The 21047-nt window shown below is 40.3% G+C and overlaps 1 protein-coding gene across 3 annotated transcripts in view; it reads right to left on the bottom strand.

The window, feature by feature from the left end:
• Positions 1 to 271: 271 nt before the first annotated feature.
• Positions 272 to 21047, bottom strand: part of LOC126163190 (uncharacterized) — a 94710-nt gene continuing 73934 nt past the window's right edge. For 2 of the 3 annotated variants that reach the window (XM_049920153.1, XM_049920157.1), the window contains exons 6-8: positions 15071 to 15262; positions 6735 to 6897; positions 272 to 609 (exon numbers count right to left, since the gene is read on the bottom strand). In XM_049920153.1, coding sequence (XP_049776110.1) covers positions 538 to 609; positions 6735 to 6897; positions 15071 to 15262 — 427 coding nt within the window. In that variant the 3' untranslated portion in view covers positions 272 to 537. The remainder of the gene's footprint in view (positions 610 to 6734; positions 6898 to 15070; positions 15263 to 21047) is intronic. The other variant, XM_049920146.1, reaches the window with a different exon arrangement.

The following is a 21047-nucleotide window of genomic DNA, read 5'->3' as shown; positions in this document are numbered from 1 at the left end:
TTGATTCTATATAGATCTAGAGGTAAAGTGGCAAGGTTAAAGCAGAGTTGAATCGTGACGGAAATCATTTATCGGTTCAAATGAGTCTTCATAAACCATGGCCTTGTAGCAATCTAAAATTGCAATGCCACATAATATCCATCTACAGCTCTTTGACATTGTTATTTTCTGTGACTCTCAACAAGAATTTGTGTACAGAAAAACATTCTGAAGCCTTTAAGAAAATGGAACAAAGGTGCAATGATTTTTTTTTTAATTTATTGGAATCAAGTCTATGATACAGTAAATCACTTATTTTTACAGACTAAAATATGAATAGCTTTTAGATTGTGATTCCAAAGAGTTAAAACAATAATTTATGGAATCAAGGAAACACAAAAATTTATCGCTCATTCACCAGTAGTTAACTATTGTACAGTTTTAAAACTAGCTGGATAATATACATATAAAAAATATCTCAAGTGGTAGCTGGCTGGAGGGGAAGGCAGAAAGATCACTATTACTCGTCCACAAGCTGAAGTGTGTTGACGTGTTCCATCACTTTTTCGACCTTTGTAGTTCTGCAACAGTTTGCCGTAAGTGATTGAATGCATGGATCAGCTCCTGCGCCTTCAAATAATGAAAAGAAAAAGGTGACAATAAAAAGAAATTCATGCAAATATCGCTAATTACTATGTTACCGTAATGCACATTAAGTGAGCTATTTACTTTTGGTTCTACGCTTTACTTTAGAGCTAGGAAAAATTCAGTTTATAGAATATCACTCACTAAAAGCAGAGATCAAATTACAATTCTCAGCATGGAATGAAGGCATACACACTGTACTCACTCGATAAATAACATATCTTATTGGTGTAATGTTTATTGCCAGAAATGATAGTGCATGTACATATAATTCATACATTGAACAACATTCAATGAGGTGTAAAATGCAACATTGATTTTGCAAGGGCGTGGTGCTTTGCTCTCATCCTCACATACACTCCTGGAAATTGAAATAAGAACACCTTGAATTCATTGTCCCAGGAAGGGGAAACTTTATTGACACATTCCTGGGGTCAGATACATCACATGATCACATTGACAGAACCACAGGCACATAGACACAGGCAACAGAGCATGCACAATGTCGGCACTAGTACAGTGTATATCCACCTTTCGCAGCAATGCAGGCTGCTATTCTCCCATGCAGACGATCGTAGAGATGCTGGATGTAGTCCTGTGGAACGGCTTGCCATGCCATTTCCACCTGGCACCTCAGTTGGACCAGCATTCGTGCTGGACGTGCAGACCGCGTGAGACGACGCTTCATCCAGTCCCAAACATGCTCAATGGGGGACTGATCCGGAGATCTTGCTGGCCAGGGTAGTTGACTTACACCTTCTAGAGCACGTTGGGTGGCACGGGATACATGCGGACGTGCATTGTCCTGTTGGAACAGCAAGTTCCCTTGCCGGTCTAGGAATGGTAGAACGATGGGTTCGATGACGGTTTGGATGTACCGTGCACTATTCAGTGTCCCCTCGACGATCACCAGTGGTGTACGGCCAGTGTAGGAGATCGCTCCCCACACCATGATGCCGGGTGTTGGCCCTGTGTGCCTCGGTCGTATGCAGTCCTGATTGTGGCGCTCACCTGCACGGCGCCAAACACGCATACGACCATCATTGGCACCAAGGCAGAAGCGACTCTCATCGCTGAAGACGATACGTCTCCATTCGTCCCTCCATTCACGCCTGTCGCGACACCACTGGAGGCGGGCTGCACGATGTTGGGGCGTGAGCGGAAGACGGCCTAACGGTGTGCGGGACCGTAGCCCAGCTTCATGGAGACGGTTGCGAATGGTCCTCGCCGATACCCCAGGAGCAACAGTGTCCCTAATTTGCTGGGAAGTGGCGGTGCGGTCCCCTACGGCACTGCGTAGGGTCCTAAGGTCTTGGCGTGCATCCGTGCGTCGCTGCGGTCCGGTCCCAGGTCGACTGGCACGTGCACCTTCCGCCGACCACTGGCGACAACATTGATGTACTGTGGAGACCTCACGCCCCACGTGTTGAGCAATTCGGCGGTACGTCCACCCGGCCTCCCGCATGCCCACTATACGCCCTCGCTCAAAGTCCGTCAACTGCACATACGGTTCACGTCCACGCTGTCGCGGCATGCTACCAGTGTTAAAGACTGCGATGGAGCTCCGTATACCACGGCAAACTGGCTGACACTGACGGCGGCGGTGCACAAATGCTGCGCAGCTAGCGCCATTCGACGGCCAACACCGCGGTTCCTGGTGTGTCCGCTGTGCCGTGCGTGTGATCATTGCTTGTACAGCCCTCTCGCAGTGTCCGGAGCAAGTATGGTGGGTCTGACACACCGGTGTCAATGTGTTCTTTTTTCCATTTCCAGGAGTGTATAATGTAGCCAAACCATTTCCTGTTAACATTTTTACTACAAAGTTCATAGACTTGCAAATATTCCCTTTGACCTTTAACATTCACGCATTTCCTTTTCTTTTCATATTAAGCATGTTTTTATGAAATGTACATTCGTATATATCTCTCTCTCTTGTTCTGTCTCTGAACGAGTGGTTTAGAGCATCTAAACAAATAAAAAAAGACAAATTTAAATACAAATTGTGATCTATATTGATGAGAATTATGTACTCATCACTTTTCGGAGAAACTATTTTGTTACTTCAATACCTGACAACAGGTCATAGATAATTCCACACCCAATTGATGGTGACCCTGAGCTCATGTACTTTCTCTAACCACTTCTTTCTTGATAGGGTGTATAGTGCCTCACAATCCTTCCTCTTTTTTTCCCCAAAGATATCAATTTATAGAGAGAGTGTAAGGGACACAGAACGGGACGGTTACAGCAAGCACTGGGAAGGGCCGATCAGAGATCAACATAGCACCCCATTGTTGTGCATCAGGGTTAATATTTAGAAACATTGCTGCCCATTCTATTCTTGAGATTTTGTGTTTCTGTAGCTTTTGGTTGACTGTGCATTACATGTGAATGCACATCATTCTGTAAAATTAGTTCACTGTCTCCATGGAAATTTGCTATCACTACAATCCAAAAGTCTTTCCCAGAACTGTGTGTAGTAATAGCATCTTGTGTGAGCACATATTCAGGTGTGATTCACACCATACTGAATTGTGTCTTATGTTAACTAACAAGTACAAATACAACTGATCTCTTGGTTTATAGTTCATTTTCAGTAAGCATCTGAACACCACCTGTAAATAAATTAGGTGCATCTGAATATTTTTGACCATTTATCTGAATGTTTCATTAACTCGAGTGAAAGCATTCCACATTTCCATTTCCTGTGTGAGGCATTTTGCAGTAACAAAAAGTACCTCAAATACCTGAAGATCGCTAGACTTGCAATCACCTACTTAAAAAATCTTCCTCTCTCTTCAGTTGTGTATTTTAAATGCTCATCTTGGCGTAACTCCTTTTTGTTCAGGAATGTAGGTCACGCAAATTGGTGGTTTTAACTGCACACACATTTGGTACCACAAGGACATAAAATAATACATGTAACAACACTACAGAATGACTATATTGCTTCTCACCACATAGAGCAGGCATCTAACCACAGGCAGGCACAGTGGAAAGAATACTGTAACTATATGAGGGTTGTCCAATATTGTCCAATAGACAAGTTTCCCACATTTATGTCTCCACAAATTAAAATGTGCACGTAACATGCGAAGGGCTGGTAAGTTCAACTGATACTGTGGACAATGCTTATACTTGCTTATGCTGCATACTGCAGTATCTCGCCAACACACTACCAGCTAGCATGGAGTTACCATTACAAAGTGTGTTCACTTGTGAGCTACACTCTGTCATTTGTGTGTGTGTGTGTGTGTGTGTGTGTGTGTGTGTGTGTGTGTTTTTTCCCCCACTGCAAAACAGCTATCCATTGTGGATATCGATCAGGACTTAACCTCTTGTCTATTGTGCAGGCTGTATGAGCATCCAAATTGTTCAATATTGTTGTGTACAGCTTGTAGAAGGGAGCAGAGATGTGCATGACAAACAGCGCACAGGGAGTTCCACTACAATGGCATGTGATGATGCCTTTATTGCAGTTCACAGTATTGTGGAAGGAGATTGTTGTGTTACCATTGACACCATGCTAATGCTACCTCCTGGGGGTGGAACTGGATGCTCATCCATCACAAATACCCTGACAGAGCACCTGCACTACTGCAAAGTGGCTGCCACGTTTGCTGAATGACATCCACAAGCAGCAGCAGACGGATTCAGCCATAATGATGTTTCTGTAAGAGGATCAGAGAGAGGCAGTTCTGCTCTTCAAACAGCTTGTCACTGGGGATGAGACCTGGGTCCATCATTCAACTCCTGAAACAAAACTTCAAGATGTGTGGAAGAAACCTGGTGGAAGTGTCCCAAAAAATGCAAAGAACAGACATTTGGCAGGGAAAGTTATGGCAGCCACCCTTTGGGACAGTCAAAGCGTTTCATTCATTCACTACCTGACTTGCAACACCACAATGAATGCAGAGAGTTACTTTAATGTCTTGAACTGCCATCAAAAGAAAACGCCCTTGACTCTTGTCTTACAAAGTTCTCTTCCTTCATAACAATTCTTGGTGTCATACGGCTCGAATGACCCAGGCGGGGCTCGTAAGATTCAACTGGGACATGTTCCTGGATCCTTCATATTCACCACATATTGCCCAAAGTGATTTTCGTGTGTTCCTTGAACTCAAAAGTTATCTTCGAGATTAGCACTTCAACCTAAGGATGAAGTCACGTCAACAGTGAACAGCTGGTTATGAGCACAGGATCCAACTTGCTACAATGGTTGGAGAAACTTGTGCCACATTACAAAAAATGCTTGGGAAAGCTTGGTGACTATGTACAAAAGTAACAGAACCATTGTACAATGTCATTAAAATTGTTTATACTTGATAAATTTTGTGATTTTTTTATATAAAATAATGAAACTTACTTACTGAACACCCTTTGTATAAGTTTATGGATGGACAAAGCCCTTCTGTAGAAACAGAAACACACACACACACACACACACAAAACCTACGGCCACCAAGGCCCAAACACAAGTTCATGTTCAACATGAGCAGCAATGTTCTTGGGTGGGTGATGGGGGTAAGGAGAAGACACGGGTGGGGAAAGATGCTAGTGCTGCCTGTTGGAGTGTGTAGCGTGGTGGGAACAGAATGTAGCTGCCAGGTGCTGCACCAGAACTGTGTTGGGAGAGGGGAAGGTGGATGGGGAAAGGGAGGGGAGAGGCATAGAAGTAGAGAAGAGGAAACGACTTTTAGGATCATTGGCAGGATAGGAGCTGTGTGCTGTTTGCAGTGGGAGAAAGGAAAGGCATACGTGTAGTAGTAGTACAGGGACTATAAAAAATTAAAGTTGAGGTGGGGGGAGGGGGTTTAAAAGGAACAAAAGATTTGTTGTACGAAGAGTTCCCACCTATGCAATTCAGAAAAGCTGTTAGTGGGGAGAATCCAGATGGCACAGGCTGGGAAACAGTCAATGAAGTAAAGCAAGCTGTGTTGGGCAGCACATTCAGCAACTGGTTGGTCCTAGCAACAATTTGGCGATGACCATTCATGTGGAACACAACTTGTTAGTAGTTTCAGTGGGGGCACAGTAACCGGCCACAATGGGGCATCCTGGGTGATTGGGTTTACAGACATTAGGTGGCATGCAAAAGGTAGGAGTGTGGGGAGTGGTAGGGGTGAGGAGAGAGATGGACTCTGGTTCTGCACTTTGTTGGTCTAGTTGGCCTTTGCCCACAGTTTAGTAGTGGACATTAGACTAGATAGTTTGTTCACGGCCATACTCATTCACACTGGCGTGCTGTGCTTGCAGATAAGTTAATATATGATGTTGCCAATTTGACAGTTGGCTATGCTTTCAATGGGGCAAAAAATGCAAGTGACAGTTCTGGAACAGAAGGTGGCAGTCATTGGACATAACTGAAGGAATATTGATCTATGGGGCAGGAAGGGACATAGCAATGTATAAGGATACTGTGTAGTGTGTAGTTTGGATGAGGAGGGAATACCACTTATTGGGGTGGAGGGCAAGGTGGAGAGTATTTAAAGCATGACAGGGCATGATGAGAGAGAGGCCAAGCCCGAGAGGAGAACATGATTTAATGGTTCCAGTCCCGGGTGGTACTGAGTGACAAAGGGTGCACTCCTTTATGATTGGACATCAGGTGTAGGACATGAATGTTAGTTGTATTTGGTGACATGACACAATGTATCTGTTTTTGGACATGGCTGGAAAAGAAGACATTACAAAAATAAGCCTTTAAGTAACATTTTTAGCATTAAATATTAATTAAATGAAGAGAAGAATTCTAGAAATACTTTGAACAAAGAAAGTATTATACATGTTAATTTATGATCATAGCTGAGTGCCAAGTGTTAGAGTATAGTGTTACAAATTTCAAAGTGCACTCATCCTGTGACTTTTCTTTCTTAAAAATAAATAACTTTAAATGAACCAGCATATCTCCTACCGCACACACTAAAAGAAGTCTCTTGAACACGCACAATGCGTGCTGACTTGACCTCAAAAAAGTTTTCTGCCTAGTTTCTTCCTATCACACTCAGACAAATACAGCTCCCATGTCAGAATCACCCCCCATCCCCATCCCCCACTTGACTTTGAAACAAACTACAGAAGATGGCATTTTTGATACATATATAGCTTACCTCCTGAATGATTTCTTCAGATTCCTTTTCAATTTTCAGCAGAGCATAATTTTGTTTTTCCTCCTCCTTAGTAATTTTGACTTTATATTCCTCAAGTTCTTTCGCACTATTTTGTTTTGTATGCATACTGTCTTCTATGTTTTTAAGTTTTAGTGCAATCTTCCTAATACAAGAAAAATATGTAATGTTAAAGTTTTTAATAACAGCATCCTAACTAATGGTGAATATTAACAATTATAATAAAAATGTGGTTATACATTAATTTCAATTAAAATCTGAAAGACTTCACTTTTGACAAAGTACTGAGTCCGTGACAACAGTACAAGAAAACATGACACGAGGATGAAGTGCAGAAAACATGAGACGAGGATGAAGTGCATTCTCTAAATGGTGATCAGTTATTTAAAAAAAATTGAAACCTGTCTTCGAAAAAGTTAGAGAAATTAATAAGCTACACAACTTGCTGTTAGCCCATACACCTAAGCTGCCGAGACAAAAAGAATACAGAAATAGCACGCATTTTGGTTGCAGGGACATAATGGTGACACTGGTCTGTGTCAAGTTTTTGTTTAAAACAGCACATATTTTTCTTCATGGTGGAGGTGGAATAAACAAGAATACAACAACTTTGTTACATTGAACAAAATTTGTATGTTTTTTGTCTGAAATGTGGAGCATAGAATGGAACGTATTCCAGACATCACTCCTCTTATAATGGGATGCATTTGCAATTTTTTACACTGTATCATTTAATTTTCATCTTACATCCTCCACAGTCTCGCAAAACACAGCCTTGTTAAATGCCATCTGATGCTGACAGTCTGTCATTTTTCCATGTCAATGCTACTTTACAACAGCAAGATCATGTACTCAACTTCTATAATAAGTCATGACTAGCCTTCCATGTCTGCATCCTTCAGTAAAAGGGAGCGAGTTAATGAGTACAGAGTGACAACAGTGCCACAATTCTCAGACCTAAAGCATTTCCAGAACTACTGTGGGAGGGGAGAGAGGGAAGGAGGAAGCCAGTATAGCACTGGTGTAATAGTGGCACCTTTATTTGTAAAACGTGCAACCCGCAACATTAGAATAGCATTCTACTTCTGGTCTCTAGAGCCTGCCAGTTCTCCTCCAGGCAGGTGCAGGTGGTCTAGGCTACCCACCAGGTGGTCCTATTGCACCACATTGGTGCATCCATCGTGTGTGCAAGCCATTTCTTTACCCTTACCACTCGTATTCGACTGAGGCACGTTGTCGTGCAGGTTACAGCCCACCTGCCTAATTGCTCAAGTGTAAACCGTTTGCCCACCTCTGACTGCGAGAACCCGGCACGTAGGCACCTGAGCTGGAATAACCTGCTTTACCATGTAACACAAGCACTCTTTCCGAGTTCTAAGGTCAGATACTGTGAAAGCATGCCTCATACAATGTGAGTTGTAAAATTAGACTAATTTTCTTTCCAAATGAGTTACTAGTAGAATATGGGCTCAACTCTGGGCCCATTGCTCTTTCTGGTTTGTGTGAATGACCTTACTGAACATGTGAGTCCTCAGAAGTCTGTTCTGATGGTACCGGTACTAGTGTATTACTCTCTGCATCCAACATAAAATGTGCACAGTTAACAGCGGAAAACTGAGTCAAGATTTTCAGAGTGGGTCAACACAAACTAACTGTAAATGCTGAAAAAACTGTACATGTAATATTTAACTTTCTAATCAATCTGATCAAAAATGTATAGAAGCAAAATTAAAAGATGAAATTGTAAAAATGTTACTACTGCAAAAGCTTTGGGATGTATGGATTCAGCAGGAATTTAAATAGAATTCACAAGTCAAAAAACTCTTAATAATGTGCTATGGTTTGTGATATTAAACATTATACTAAGTACATTATCAGTAGTGCGGACCTACTGTGCACAGATACATGAATTGCTCTGTTACAGAATCATTTTCTAAGGAAATGCCACTCAGATAATAAACAATTCATAATGAAAATAAAAAAAGAAATACCAGAGGAGAATTTTTGGTCTAAAAAAGATTGAATCTTGTAAACCTTATCTTACTGAGCTTGGTATTATACATGTTATTCACTAGAGACTATTTCATGACAATTGCAAAACTGTTCATTTAATAATTCATGATTGTAAAATAATGGTATGGATTATTTACAGAAAAATGGAAAAATTGGTAGAAACAGCTCTCAGGGGCAACTGGTTTGGGTTTCAGGGAAATGTGGATATACGCGAGGCAATACTGAGCCTAAGAGTTATCTTACAAGATAGAATGAAAAACGAAACCTACATTTATAACATTTGTAGATTCAGAAAAAGTGTTTGACAATGTTTACTGGACAACACTCTTTCAAATTCTGAAAGTAACAGGGACAAAATACAAAGAGCAAAAGATTATTCACAACTAGTACAGAAACCTGACAGCAGTTACAGCATTCCAGGGACATGAAAGTGTAGTAGTTGAAAAGGGAGTGAGACTGGATTGTTATTCAATCTGTATATTGAACAACTTTGAAGGAAACCAAGGAGAGATTTGGAAAAGAAACCGAGTTCAGAAAGAAGGAAATAATCACTGGCTTTTGTCAATTACATACTAATTCTGCCAGTGAAGACAGAAGACTTGGAAGATCAGTGGTTATAAGAAAGTAATGTATGGTAATCGAATGTAGTCAATGTTGAGGAAATCAGATTAGGAAATGAGACACTAACAGCAGTAGATGAGCGTATTTGAGCAGCAAAACAAGTGACAATGTCCAAAGAACAAAGAACATAAAATGCAGACAGAAATAGAAAGAAAATCACTTTTAAAAAAGGAAAATTATGAAAATTGAATTCTTTAGTGTCTAAGACAGTGCTGCATATTATGCAAGGAACACAATGAGACGAATTGCCTCAAGTACTGTTAGCACTACAGGAAGGCAGTATTGCATTCACAGCCGATCATCGGACAGACAAGTACATATGCCACCATTCACTACCCTCCTTGCTCATTACAACTAAAACAATCCTGCATTTCAAAATTACGATCACAAATACAACAAGTTATATGAAAAAGTTAACTAGTGCCAAAAAAGTCCCAAAATGATAGATTTATTGAAAAGGCAGCAAACACAATAGGAACAGTCTGAAATGTCACCTAAAGGAGACAAAATAAAAAATGTAAATATACAATTCTGGCACAATCATACTACAATACATGATCAGAAAAGAACAAATTTTGCAAATTAATACTTCAACAACATAGCTACCAAGCTACAAAAGCAATTTGACAAAATACAGCCTACACACACCAGAACCATATACCAAGCACAATGCTAAGACCCACCACTGCAGAAGATAACCAATGTTGTGCACAACCTAAAACATCAAACTTCAGCAGGTATAGATAAAGTGTCTCTGTACTTGCTCAAGGACTGTACCGACAATATCAAAGACCCTTTAGCACAGATCATAAATGAATCCTTCACCACAGTTTGCTTCCCTGTGTCAATATAGCATGCAAAGGCCCTGCCTTTACATATGAAAGGTGACACAGAAAATTAGAGGGTCATCTCTTTACGCTCATTAATTTCAAAAGTAATGAAAACTGTGATGAAAAATACACTCTTGGGGTATTTTGCAATGAACAATTTGTGTAAGGAACAGTGTAGCTTCAGGTCTCATAGAAGCATGGAATTAGCAATAGATCAATTTGCATATGTTCCAGTAGTGCTAGACAAAGGAAAAAATATAACATATCTTCCTTAACTAAACCACTTGATGCAGTAGACCACACAAATCTTCTAAATAAACTTGTTGCATTAGGATGAAAGTGGTAAAGGAAGATATTGGGAAATGACTGATGAATCTGTGAAATGTGCTGACGAAATTGTGCATGCAAGTCATCTGTCCACAATTTCCTAACTGTCTCAAGATTTGCCTTATATTTCAAGTACAACCCTCTTAACTGTCATTTAGAGTTTAGGTTATTGTAAGTTTTGTAACTGTATGTAAAAGGAAAGTCTAATCAGTGTTCACAAAACTGAAAGAATGGATTCAGTTTTGACATTCAATGCTACTATAAAGAGATTGAGGAACTTCTGAATAGGATCGTGACTGGAGACGCAGGTGGAGAACGTGAACTCTGAAACAAAGTAGCAGTCCAAACAGTGGAAGCACACTCATTCTCCTAATAAGCCAAAACATTACTTCAGATGCTATCAGACAGCAAAATAATTACAGTTTTTTTAGATCAGAAAGGAATTTTGCAACTGATTTGATAAGAGTAACATCTAAGAATATTGTGACACACAAAACTACAAAAGTCAACTAGAAACAATCAATGTGGGATGATTACCAAAGGAATCATTCTTATTCATGACAATGCATGACCCAATCCATATAGTGAATCAAACAAAGAAAAAACTCTAGCTGGGATTTTTCAGCATCCTCCATGTAGTCTGAACTTGGCATCAAATGACTTTCATCTCTTCCCCAAGATGAAGCTCGGCTGGTTACTCAGCACTTGAATGACAATGAGCTAAGGACGGTTTCAACAACTCGCCGAAGCATCAGGCACCACCATTCTTTGGGAAAGGAACAAAGAACCTGTTGTCATAGCATGATAAATGTTTGAATTTGGGTGGCTGCTGTATGGAATCATGAACATCTAAGAAGATCCTGCATTAAAAAATTATGTATTTTTTCTTTTTTTAATGGCTAATTGGAGGTCAATTTATGAAAAGCCCTTATCACATAGAATGGTACATGAAAAACCAGCCTTTAATACTAGACTCCTCATTGTCACTTGCCAATTATCATCTATTGTTTCAAAGCTGCTGCAACGTTTTGTATTGGAAGTATGAAAGCCATTACGATTTGAATAAGGTGTGTGAAATAAATATCTCAGCGAGATGTATCCTCTCCAAGAAGAAAAAATTGTAATAGAGGATGTGTACACCCCTGTCTAACAGTTCAAGTAAGAAAACATGATACATTTCTGCAAAAACATTTCCTGGCCTTTCCACTGCAGCAGTATACATGATTTGGTGACAAAGTTATGTACTATAGGGTCAGTTGCAAACTCACAGAAGAATCGAACCCTATCCATTCGTACATATACTGTGATCACAGATATTCGAGCATGAATGATCCAGAACACAAAGAAGTCAACACACAAATTGTCGGAAGAAGTGGACATTTTGCTTAGTTCTTGTCATCCTGTTTCATACCACATACGGATGAAGCCCTACAACATGACATGTCCAAGAACTGAAGGAGGAAGATAACACAAAATTTGAGTGTTACTTTATACAGCTATGTCAATGAGAATGGAATGATGGATCAGCTGCTGTATTTAATGAGCGATGAACCCTGGTTCCATCTGGCAGGACGTGATCTACCTGAACACCAGCTACAGGTCAACAAACAATCCCTATACGATTAATGAGGAATCTGTTCATGGTGAAAAAATCTGCACGTTATGTGTCATATCAGCATGTCAGATTGTGGGTCCCACTAGTTTCAAATAGGAATTTTATGCGTAGTTGACCTCCATAAACATATGTATGCTGTCTTTCAACAGGATGGGGCGACCTGTCACATTTCACATGAATCAATCTCTCAAATTTATGAAAGATTCATAGAAAAATGGACTGTCAGCAAAGGGCTGTGGTCATCAAGTTTGCTGGACCTAACCAATCACGACTTACCTGTGAGGCAGTCTAACGGAAATAGTGTGTACAAATAACCCAATTACAAGAGGAGACTATGAACAATATTCATAATGATATTTTGAGAACTGTTGTGGCAGAGTTGCACAAAGTGTATATTAACATGTTAGGGTGCACGCAAAATTGCATTGAAGCATAAGGAGGTCATTTTCAGCACCTACTGTTATGTAAAAGACAAAATCAATTTGGTGAACATAGACCTTTGCATTAGCTTATTGTTATTTCTTTATTGTCTAATTATTAAATATGTATCTATTTGTTGTTGTATCTGCTAGTGGTGGGCAATTCGTGCATAATTGGCAAGCAGTCTGTACTTGGATCGGTTTGTTGTGTCACACCTTGTTTAAGGAGTGGTAAGACAATAACACCAGGAGCACTGCTTTTCTTTGGTGACTGCAACTGCCACAAATGCATCATCTGACTGCCAAGTTTCTGCCAACATACTCTGGTGCATCATCATACTTGACAAATGGCAGTCAAGATGTTACAGTAAACATCACGTCATCAGTAATCTCTACAACTATTGACTGCAGGTGCTACAATCTGGGAACCCATAACATTTGTCACAATGAAGGACTTCATTTCAATATGATATCTCTCCACTTCTTGCACAGGATGATATACTAGTAGGAGACAAGCTAGCAGTACCTCAGACTGACATAATACGCTATTGTCCTTATGGTTCATTCAAATCTTGAGCTGTTTCCTTTGCAGCCCACGATGAACAGTATAATGATCAGAAATTGTATCATACTCTAACAGTGAAATCAATGCTAAATATTTAACATAGCCTCTGAAATGCACTGGCCAGAAATGGCAACAAGACACTATTGGTGTTATGTCAAATGAAAGAACATCTCTTGACACTGTGTCCCTCTCCCTTTTCTGCCTTTGTACACACACACACACACACACACACACACACACAAATAAATAAATAACTAAATTGCATCACCCCAGTTCCCAGGACTCCTGAAGATAGATATTGACTGTGGATATTGTGTCCCCTTGGTTGATCAGAGACATCACTAAACGTGCCCAAAGATGTAAACAACCATGCATGAGCAGCACCCATTACACATAGGAGGTCCGACGGCTGATCATTTCCAGTCATTCCATCAGGAAGGAGGTACACGAATCGTGGTGTCTGTAGTTGAACCATGCCTAGACAGTCAATATCATGGTTCTATCGCATCCGCATTGTTACTTTGTGCCAGGAAGGGCTCTCAACAGGGGAAGTGTCCAGGCGTCTCGGAGTGAACCAAAGTGATGATGTTCGGATATGGAGGAGATACAGAGAGACAGGAACTGTCGATGACATGCCTCACTCAGATCACCCAAGGACTACTACAGCAGTGGATGACCACTACCTGCGGATTATAACTTGGAGGAATCCTGACAGCAACACCACCATGTTGAATAATGCTTTTCGTGCAGCCACAGGATGCCGTGTTACAATTCAAACTGTGCGTAATAGACTGCATGATGTGCAACTTCGCTCCCGACGTCCACAGTGAGGTCCATCTCTGCAACCATGACATCATGCAGCATGGTACAGATAGGTCCAACAACATGCCAAATGGACTGCTCAGGATTGGCAGGATTGGCATCATGTTCTCTTCACCAATGAGTGCGCATATGCCTTCAACCAGACAACTGTCAAAGACATGTTTGGAAGCTACCCGGTCAGGCTGAACGCCTTAGACACACTGTCCAGCGGCTGCAGTAAGGTGGAGGTTCCCTGCTGTTTTGGGGTGGCATTATGTGAGGCCCACGTACGCCGCTGGTGGTCATGGAAGATGACGTAACAGCTGTATGATATGTGAGTGCCATCCCCTGATCGATAGTTCAACCCTATCGGCAGCATATTGGCGAGGCATTCATCTTCATGGACGACAATTTGCGTCCCATCGTACACATCTTGTGAATGTCTTCCTTCAGGATAATGACATCACTCTACTAGAGTGGCCGGCATGTTCTCCAGGCATGAACCATATCACACGTGCTTGGGATAGATTAAAAAGAGCTATTTATGGATGACGTGACTCACCAACTACTCTGAAGGATCTATGCCAAATCACCATTGAGGAGTGAGACAATCTGGACCAACAGTGCCTTGATGAACTTATGGACAGTATGCCATGACAAATACAGGCATGCATCCATGCAAGAGGATGTGCTACTGGGTATTAGAAGTACTCGTGTGTACAGCAATCTGGACAACAACCTCTGAAGGTCTCACTGTATGGTGGTACAACATGAAACTTCTTGTTTTCATGAGCAATAAAAAGGTCGGAAATGATATTTATTGTTGATCTCCATTCCAGTTTTCTGTACAGGTTCCGGAACTCTCGTAACCAAGGTGATCCTAAACTTTTTTTTTTTTTTTATGTATGTATGTTTGCAGTGATCTAGTCCCATAATTCATATTGCATTTGTCTCATAGTTATTCAAGGCACATAATTTAAGCATTTTCATTGATTACTGCAATTTTTGTATTATAGTGTAAGATATGATAGTTTTCAATATCCATTTGTTATATTTTAGATTTTATCATTAAATACAAAAACCAGAGATGTTCAATTAAATTCACTTGCACTTTTTGGAAAACTTACTTGTCAAGTCCTATCACTTTCTCTTGAGCTTTCTCCATTTTTTCAGCTAAATGCTCCTTCGAAGCTTTAATTTGTTGTTGAAGTTCCACTACATTATGCTTTATCCACCCTATTACTTCTTTTTTAATACTTACTTCTTCAGTCAACTTTGTTTTCTCCATTTCTAACCGTTCCAATTCCATCTCCTCATTTCTGTTAATACAAGAAAAGGATGGGTGATTAAAGACTAATTTAATATAACAAAAATAAGGAACAGTTATGTACAGTGAACAACAATAGATTCTTCATTGTCTCCCTAGGAGCATAAAGTATCCTGCTCAGTTCATTGATGGAAGTGAATTTCCTCTACTGAACTGCAGCTGTTATTTTATCAGAAGATAGTAAAAATCTTTACCATATTGTGCACCATAGCTGAATTCACTCTAATTTTAAGGATTAATGAGAACACCTCAGCTACATTATTACACATTTATTGTGTTAGGAACAAACATTCTTAGAACATCTTAGGTTGGCAAGTTATGCTAAAATCATCATACACACTGTCCAGTCACATTAACATCTGTAATCAAGTATGTGTACGATATTATTTCCCAACCACTGTCAACTATTATAAATCAATCTTATGAACAGGGATGCTTTCCAGAGGTATTGAAATATGGTGAGATCAAACCTCTATTCAAGAAAGGATCGACAGAAGATATGGGAAATTACCGCCCTCTCTCTCTCTTGCCGGTCTTCTCTAAAGTGTTTGAAAAGATTGCAGCAAAACAAACTAATAACTTTCTTACTGTAAATGATATAATTTTTAAAAACCAGTTCGGATTCCAACAGGGTAAAAGCACTGCGAATGCTATAAATGAGTTTATCCAAAAAATATGCTCCACGTTAGATAAAGGTAGAAAGGTCACAGGTATATTCTGTGATCTGACTAAAGCTTTTGATTCAGTGAACCACGCATTACTCCTCCACAAATTACAGATGTATGGAATCAGAGACACTGCTTTAAAATGGTTTAGCTCTTACCTGTCAGGTAGGAAACAAAGAGTAATTTTAACTTCAAATGGAACCAATTATTCATCAGACTGGAAAACAGTTCCGCAAGGAGTCCCACAAGGTTTGATATTGGGTCCCTATCTGTTTCTTTTTTACGTAAATGACCTACCACTTGCTATTGATGTTCATTCAGTCTTATTTGCTGATGATACATCAGTTCTAATTGAAAATGAGGCATCTGAAAATATTCCAGAAAAAGCCAAAAATACTTTAGAAAAACTTGAATCTTGGTTCTATCAAAATGGACTAAAACTAAATGTAACTAAAACCAAAATGATGCAATTTGAAGCTAAATCATTAGAAAGGAGTGAAATAAAGATAACTTGCAATGATCAGGATATAACAGAAGCAAACCACGTGAAGTTCTTAGGCCTAAATCTCGACAAAAATTTAAATTGGAAGGTACACATAGATTACTTAGCAAATAAACTGAACAACTTAGCATTTGCAATGTGTATTTTGTCAGGTGCCACAAACATGGATACCAGAAAGATAGTTTATCACTGCTACTTTGAGTCAGTTATTCGTTATGGCATAATCTTCTGGGGAAATTCAGCAAATGTCACTAGGCTCCTAGTATTACAAAAGAAAGTAATTAGAAACATGTGTGTTGCAAAAAAACAGGAATCCTGTAGACCACTGTTAAAAAATTTAAAAGTACTATCTATCACCTCACTTTACATATATGAGATGGTGGTGTTCCTATATAGAAATCAACATACACTAGACAATTTCCATTTTGACCACAACTACAGCACTCGCCACAGAGAGAACTTCAAACTTCCAACACATCGTTTAAAACTTTATGCCCAAACGCCAGAGTATATGGGGTTAAAAATTTTCAATAAAATAAAAGGCAGTAATATATTTAAAATGGAGATCTGTCGATGAATTCATTGAGGACAGCTTCACAATCTGAACACAGGGATTGTAATACATTTATTATTTTATGTACATGTGTAGCTGAAACTTAGAAATGTAAAATATAATGTAAACTTTTGTATTCCTCTTAAAAAAGTGAAAAAAGTTTCTTTTGTAAACCTTGACGTGCTCCCGTACATCAAATCAAATGATTTGAAAATTGTATGTAATGAGATGAATAAACCACATAACACATAACATAACATTAATGGCACCACCAGTCAGAAACTGGAATCACCACCTTCGCAGCATGGACCGCTGTGAGATGTGCAGGAAAAGAATCAATGAGTTTCTGGAAGGTACCGAAAGGGATGTGGAACTATGCTGAATCCAGTGCCACAGCCAGCTGCACTAGATTTTTCAGTCGATGATCCATGGCACAAACAGTCTGATTGAGTTTGTCCTACAGATTCTCAATTGGGTTTCAATTCAAGGAGTTGGGTGGCCAACGGAGTGCAATAAACTCATCCTGGTGCATGTCAAACCACGCATGTAAACTGTGAGCTGTGTAACATGTTGCACTATCTTGCTGCTAAATGCCACCATGCTGAGGGAAAACAAACTGCATATGGGGTGGACGTGGTCTACAAGGATAGATGCATACTTGTGTCGAGCCACTGTGCCTCCTAGAATGATGATCTCACATGGTGAATGCCGTGGAAACATTCCCCCAGCAGGTTGTTAGCTTTCAGAAATTTCACACCAATGGAACATAAAACATGGTGCACCTGGTCAGGTAATCTCTCACCAGTCAGTTGAAGTCCAGATGCGGGCCTGGCACACAAATTCCAGCCGGCGTCACTGATGATCCGGTAAACAAGTGCGCATGATCCAGGTGCCTGCTGTGGAGGCTCATATGCAGCAACATTCACTGAACAGTTGTTGAGGAGACACTGTTGGTAGACAGTTGCATGTCCATTCGCCCATGCACATCTCCACAGCCATCTTTCACCCCTGTCATCTATGGCCTGTGGTGTAACACAGATGCCTCGAGGCCGGTTTTTAATAGCAGCATTTTGCCATGCACAATGGGCTTTAACCATGGCACCATGCAAACAGTTTAAAACTTAGCAATTTCAGAATTGCTTCCAACCTCGGCCTGGAGGCCTACGATCGTGTGTTTTTGGATGACGGATAAATTGCTCTGTTTCCACGTTACAACAACTGCACTGTTTTCCTGCCCCTGGACATGTTTCATACACTCACTAGTGCTGACTCCTGCCATCTGTGAGTGGTTATTGCACACTGACGTCAAACATAGGCACTGGTCACATTAATGTGATTGGACCATGTAAATGGGCAGTCATATAGTAGACTACAATACACAGCATGCTATGTCTGCTCCCCATACTTCTGCCAAGTGGTCAGTAGAATGTTTGTGATCATTGTTTCTGTACTTGGTCTTTAACATTACATACAATAACCAGACCATTTATATTATGGCTTTAGCACAACTTGGCAACCTGAAGAAGCTCTAAGAATGAAACTGGTTGCAATACTTGTGTAATAATTCAACTGTATCACAGTTTTCATAAATCGTAAATAAGTTGTGTGTGGATTATACAAGAGTGAAATATTAAATGCAATGAGATGTGCAAAGAGCAGCATTATCTTTTAGTTCTACACACAATTTTTTAATGGCAATTTGCATTAAAAATTGCTTACATTATAGCGACAAAATAACACCCTCTTGATTCAGTTTTGCACATATCTGATCGCTGATATACCAAAAATGTAAAGCAGTATGCAAAATATGACTAATACTGCATTCAGTAACTGGTACCATGTCATGCAGACTCAATCACTGATCTCGCAACACGAGCAGCAGTAGCTGCATGTAAGCATGTTGAGGGCAGCAGAACTGCAGTTTCCACCACCGAGTTTTACTGTGCGGCAGCACAAGCTACACAAAGGCTTGTTACACAGCAGGTTTCAGTCTAAAGGCCAACCTTCAAGCATTCACTGACCAAACAACGGAAGCTGTTTTATCAGCTGGAGTGATCCTGTCATTCAGCTGTAATCATTTAAGAAAGGCCTGGTCGCACTGAAACCAGTAGTGTAAAAAGTTTTTGTGCAACTAGAGCTGACATTCAATAAAAGTAGTACTGACAGTTGTAGTGCTTTGTGTCAAAGAAAAAACTGTTGTTCAAAATAACAATCACTGAGTTTTTAACAAATACTGAATAAGAATGAATTGGTTGCAGTTAGGCTGTGACCAGTACCAAGTACTTGTGAGAAAACAAAATAAAAGAACTTGCATACTCATACAAAAAAAGACTGGAAAGCCAAAGCCAAATTAACCATTGAATAACAGTCTGATAGTAAGTAGAAGAGTTTTGAGAATTCTACATACGCCCATGTCGAAATCTGTATTTTGTGACCACTGCCGTAAGTTCATCGCAGATTATTTATTGTGCTACTGAAGCTACCACCTGGTTAGCAGAGTCCACTATTTTTGAGTAACTGATGCATGTTGACAGTGCGTTCGGATCTAGCAATTCATGAAATGTTTTCACAGTTGTGAATATGGACAACCATCAGATGTATAATGGAATGAAGACAATGAAAATTTATGCCAAACCAGTACCCAAACAAAGACTTTCCAATTACTGGAAGCACAATCCAGGTTCGAATTCTGGTCTAGCACAAATTTTCATTGTCGTCGTTCCGTTACACAACTGATGGTTGTCCATATTTGCAACTGCAAATATATTTCATGTATTTCATAATGGCTGAACCGCCAGTGCCCGTTTCTTCAGACATCGTGCATGTCCAAAAGAACTTTCCATCGTATTTCTCATAAACGTGGGCACTACAATATTGAGGCATCTAGTGATTTTTGTTGCTGGGGCATGTGCTTGGCGTTGCAGAGAGAGTACAGTACAGACTGTGTGTGAGATAGCACCAGCTGGATGTGCTTGCTGAATGTGATTACATGAAACTCGCATTTTTGGAAGTAATGGATTCCGTATAATTATTCACACTGTATTCTTCATGTTGCAGTGTCATGTTACTCAGTTCAGTTCACACAGTAGTTGCAGGATAGAGATTAATAGATTGTCATTATCTGGCTGCACTTGCTAATGCATTTTTGTGCTAATAATCTGTGCCATATTCTGATGGTGATAAAGTTTCAGTGTGAAGTGATTAATGTTGTATTGTGGCATGCGGTACTTTGCTAAAACTGAGGGTATAAGTAAATTATTTGAAATCAAGATGAAGTGAGAGCATTATCCAGCTCCCTCATAGTAAAGGCGGCATTGTAGCATTCACGATTCTGAGAGGAGAAGGGTATCACCATTCACTTCTGATGGAGGGAGGCAGGGTGGTAATGGGTAGAGCTCGATAACTCCGCAAAATAGCAGCCTCAAGTGTTGGAGATAGCAATGGGGTCCACAACGACATCTGCTACGGTCAAGTTGGAAATCGGGGAATGGACTTGATCCCAGAGAGCCATCGGAGGTAGGCCTACACGACAGAGGAGGGAGTGGAACTGTTAAAATAACTAATAAATGAACTCCAGTTAACTTCTTTGCATGTCCCGAAGAATGCGACAACATTGCGCACACAACTCTTTGTAACAAATACAGTTCATCATAATAGGATGACTGCTAAAAAAGTGAAGAGAATGTCTCCACACAAGAATTCACTGCCAATGGGCCGGGACATGGTAAGGTAAAGATGAAGTACAAGGTATGGAATGTTCTGTGGCAGTAAGGATAACATTTATAAGGTACTCTTTTTGGTCATCATAACTGGAGAAATGTTCATCGAAGGTTGCCAGGGAGGATTAAAGCCTCCAGTCTGCCTTAGAAAGCTGCCAATTGGGTTTACACGTAGGTGGGGTAGGGTCAGCAACCTGATAGCACAAGGGAAATGGTCACTCGAATACAAGTCAGAGGGAATGGACCACTCGAGATGACGGGCAAGCTGGGCAGTGCAGAATGAGAGGTCCAAATGGAAATAGCTGTGCTTGGATATTGAAAGCAATGTGGGTGCTCCA

The sequence above is a fragment of the Schistocerca cancellata genome, chromosome 1, assembly GCF_023864275.1.
Source record: "Schistocerca cancellata isolate TAMUIC-IGC-003103 chromosome 1, iqSchCanc2.1, whole genome shotgun sequence".
Classification (NCBI taxonomy): domain Eukaryota; kingdom Metazoa; phylum Arthropoda; class Insecta; order Orthoptera; family Acrididae; genus Schistocerca; species Schistocerca cancellata.
The sequence above is the reverse complement of the archived record's forward strand: the minus strand, read 5'-3'. Positions and strand labels throughout refer to the sequence as shown.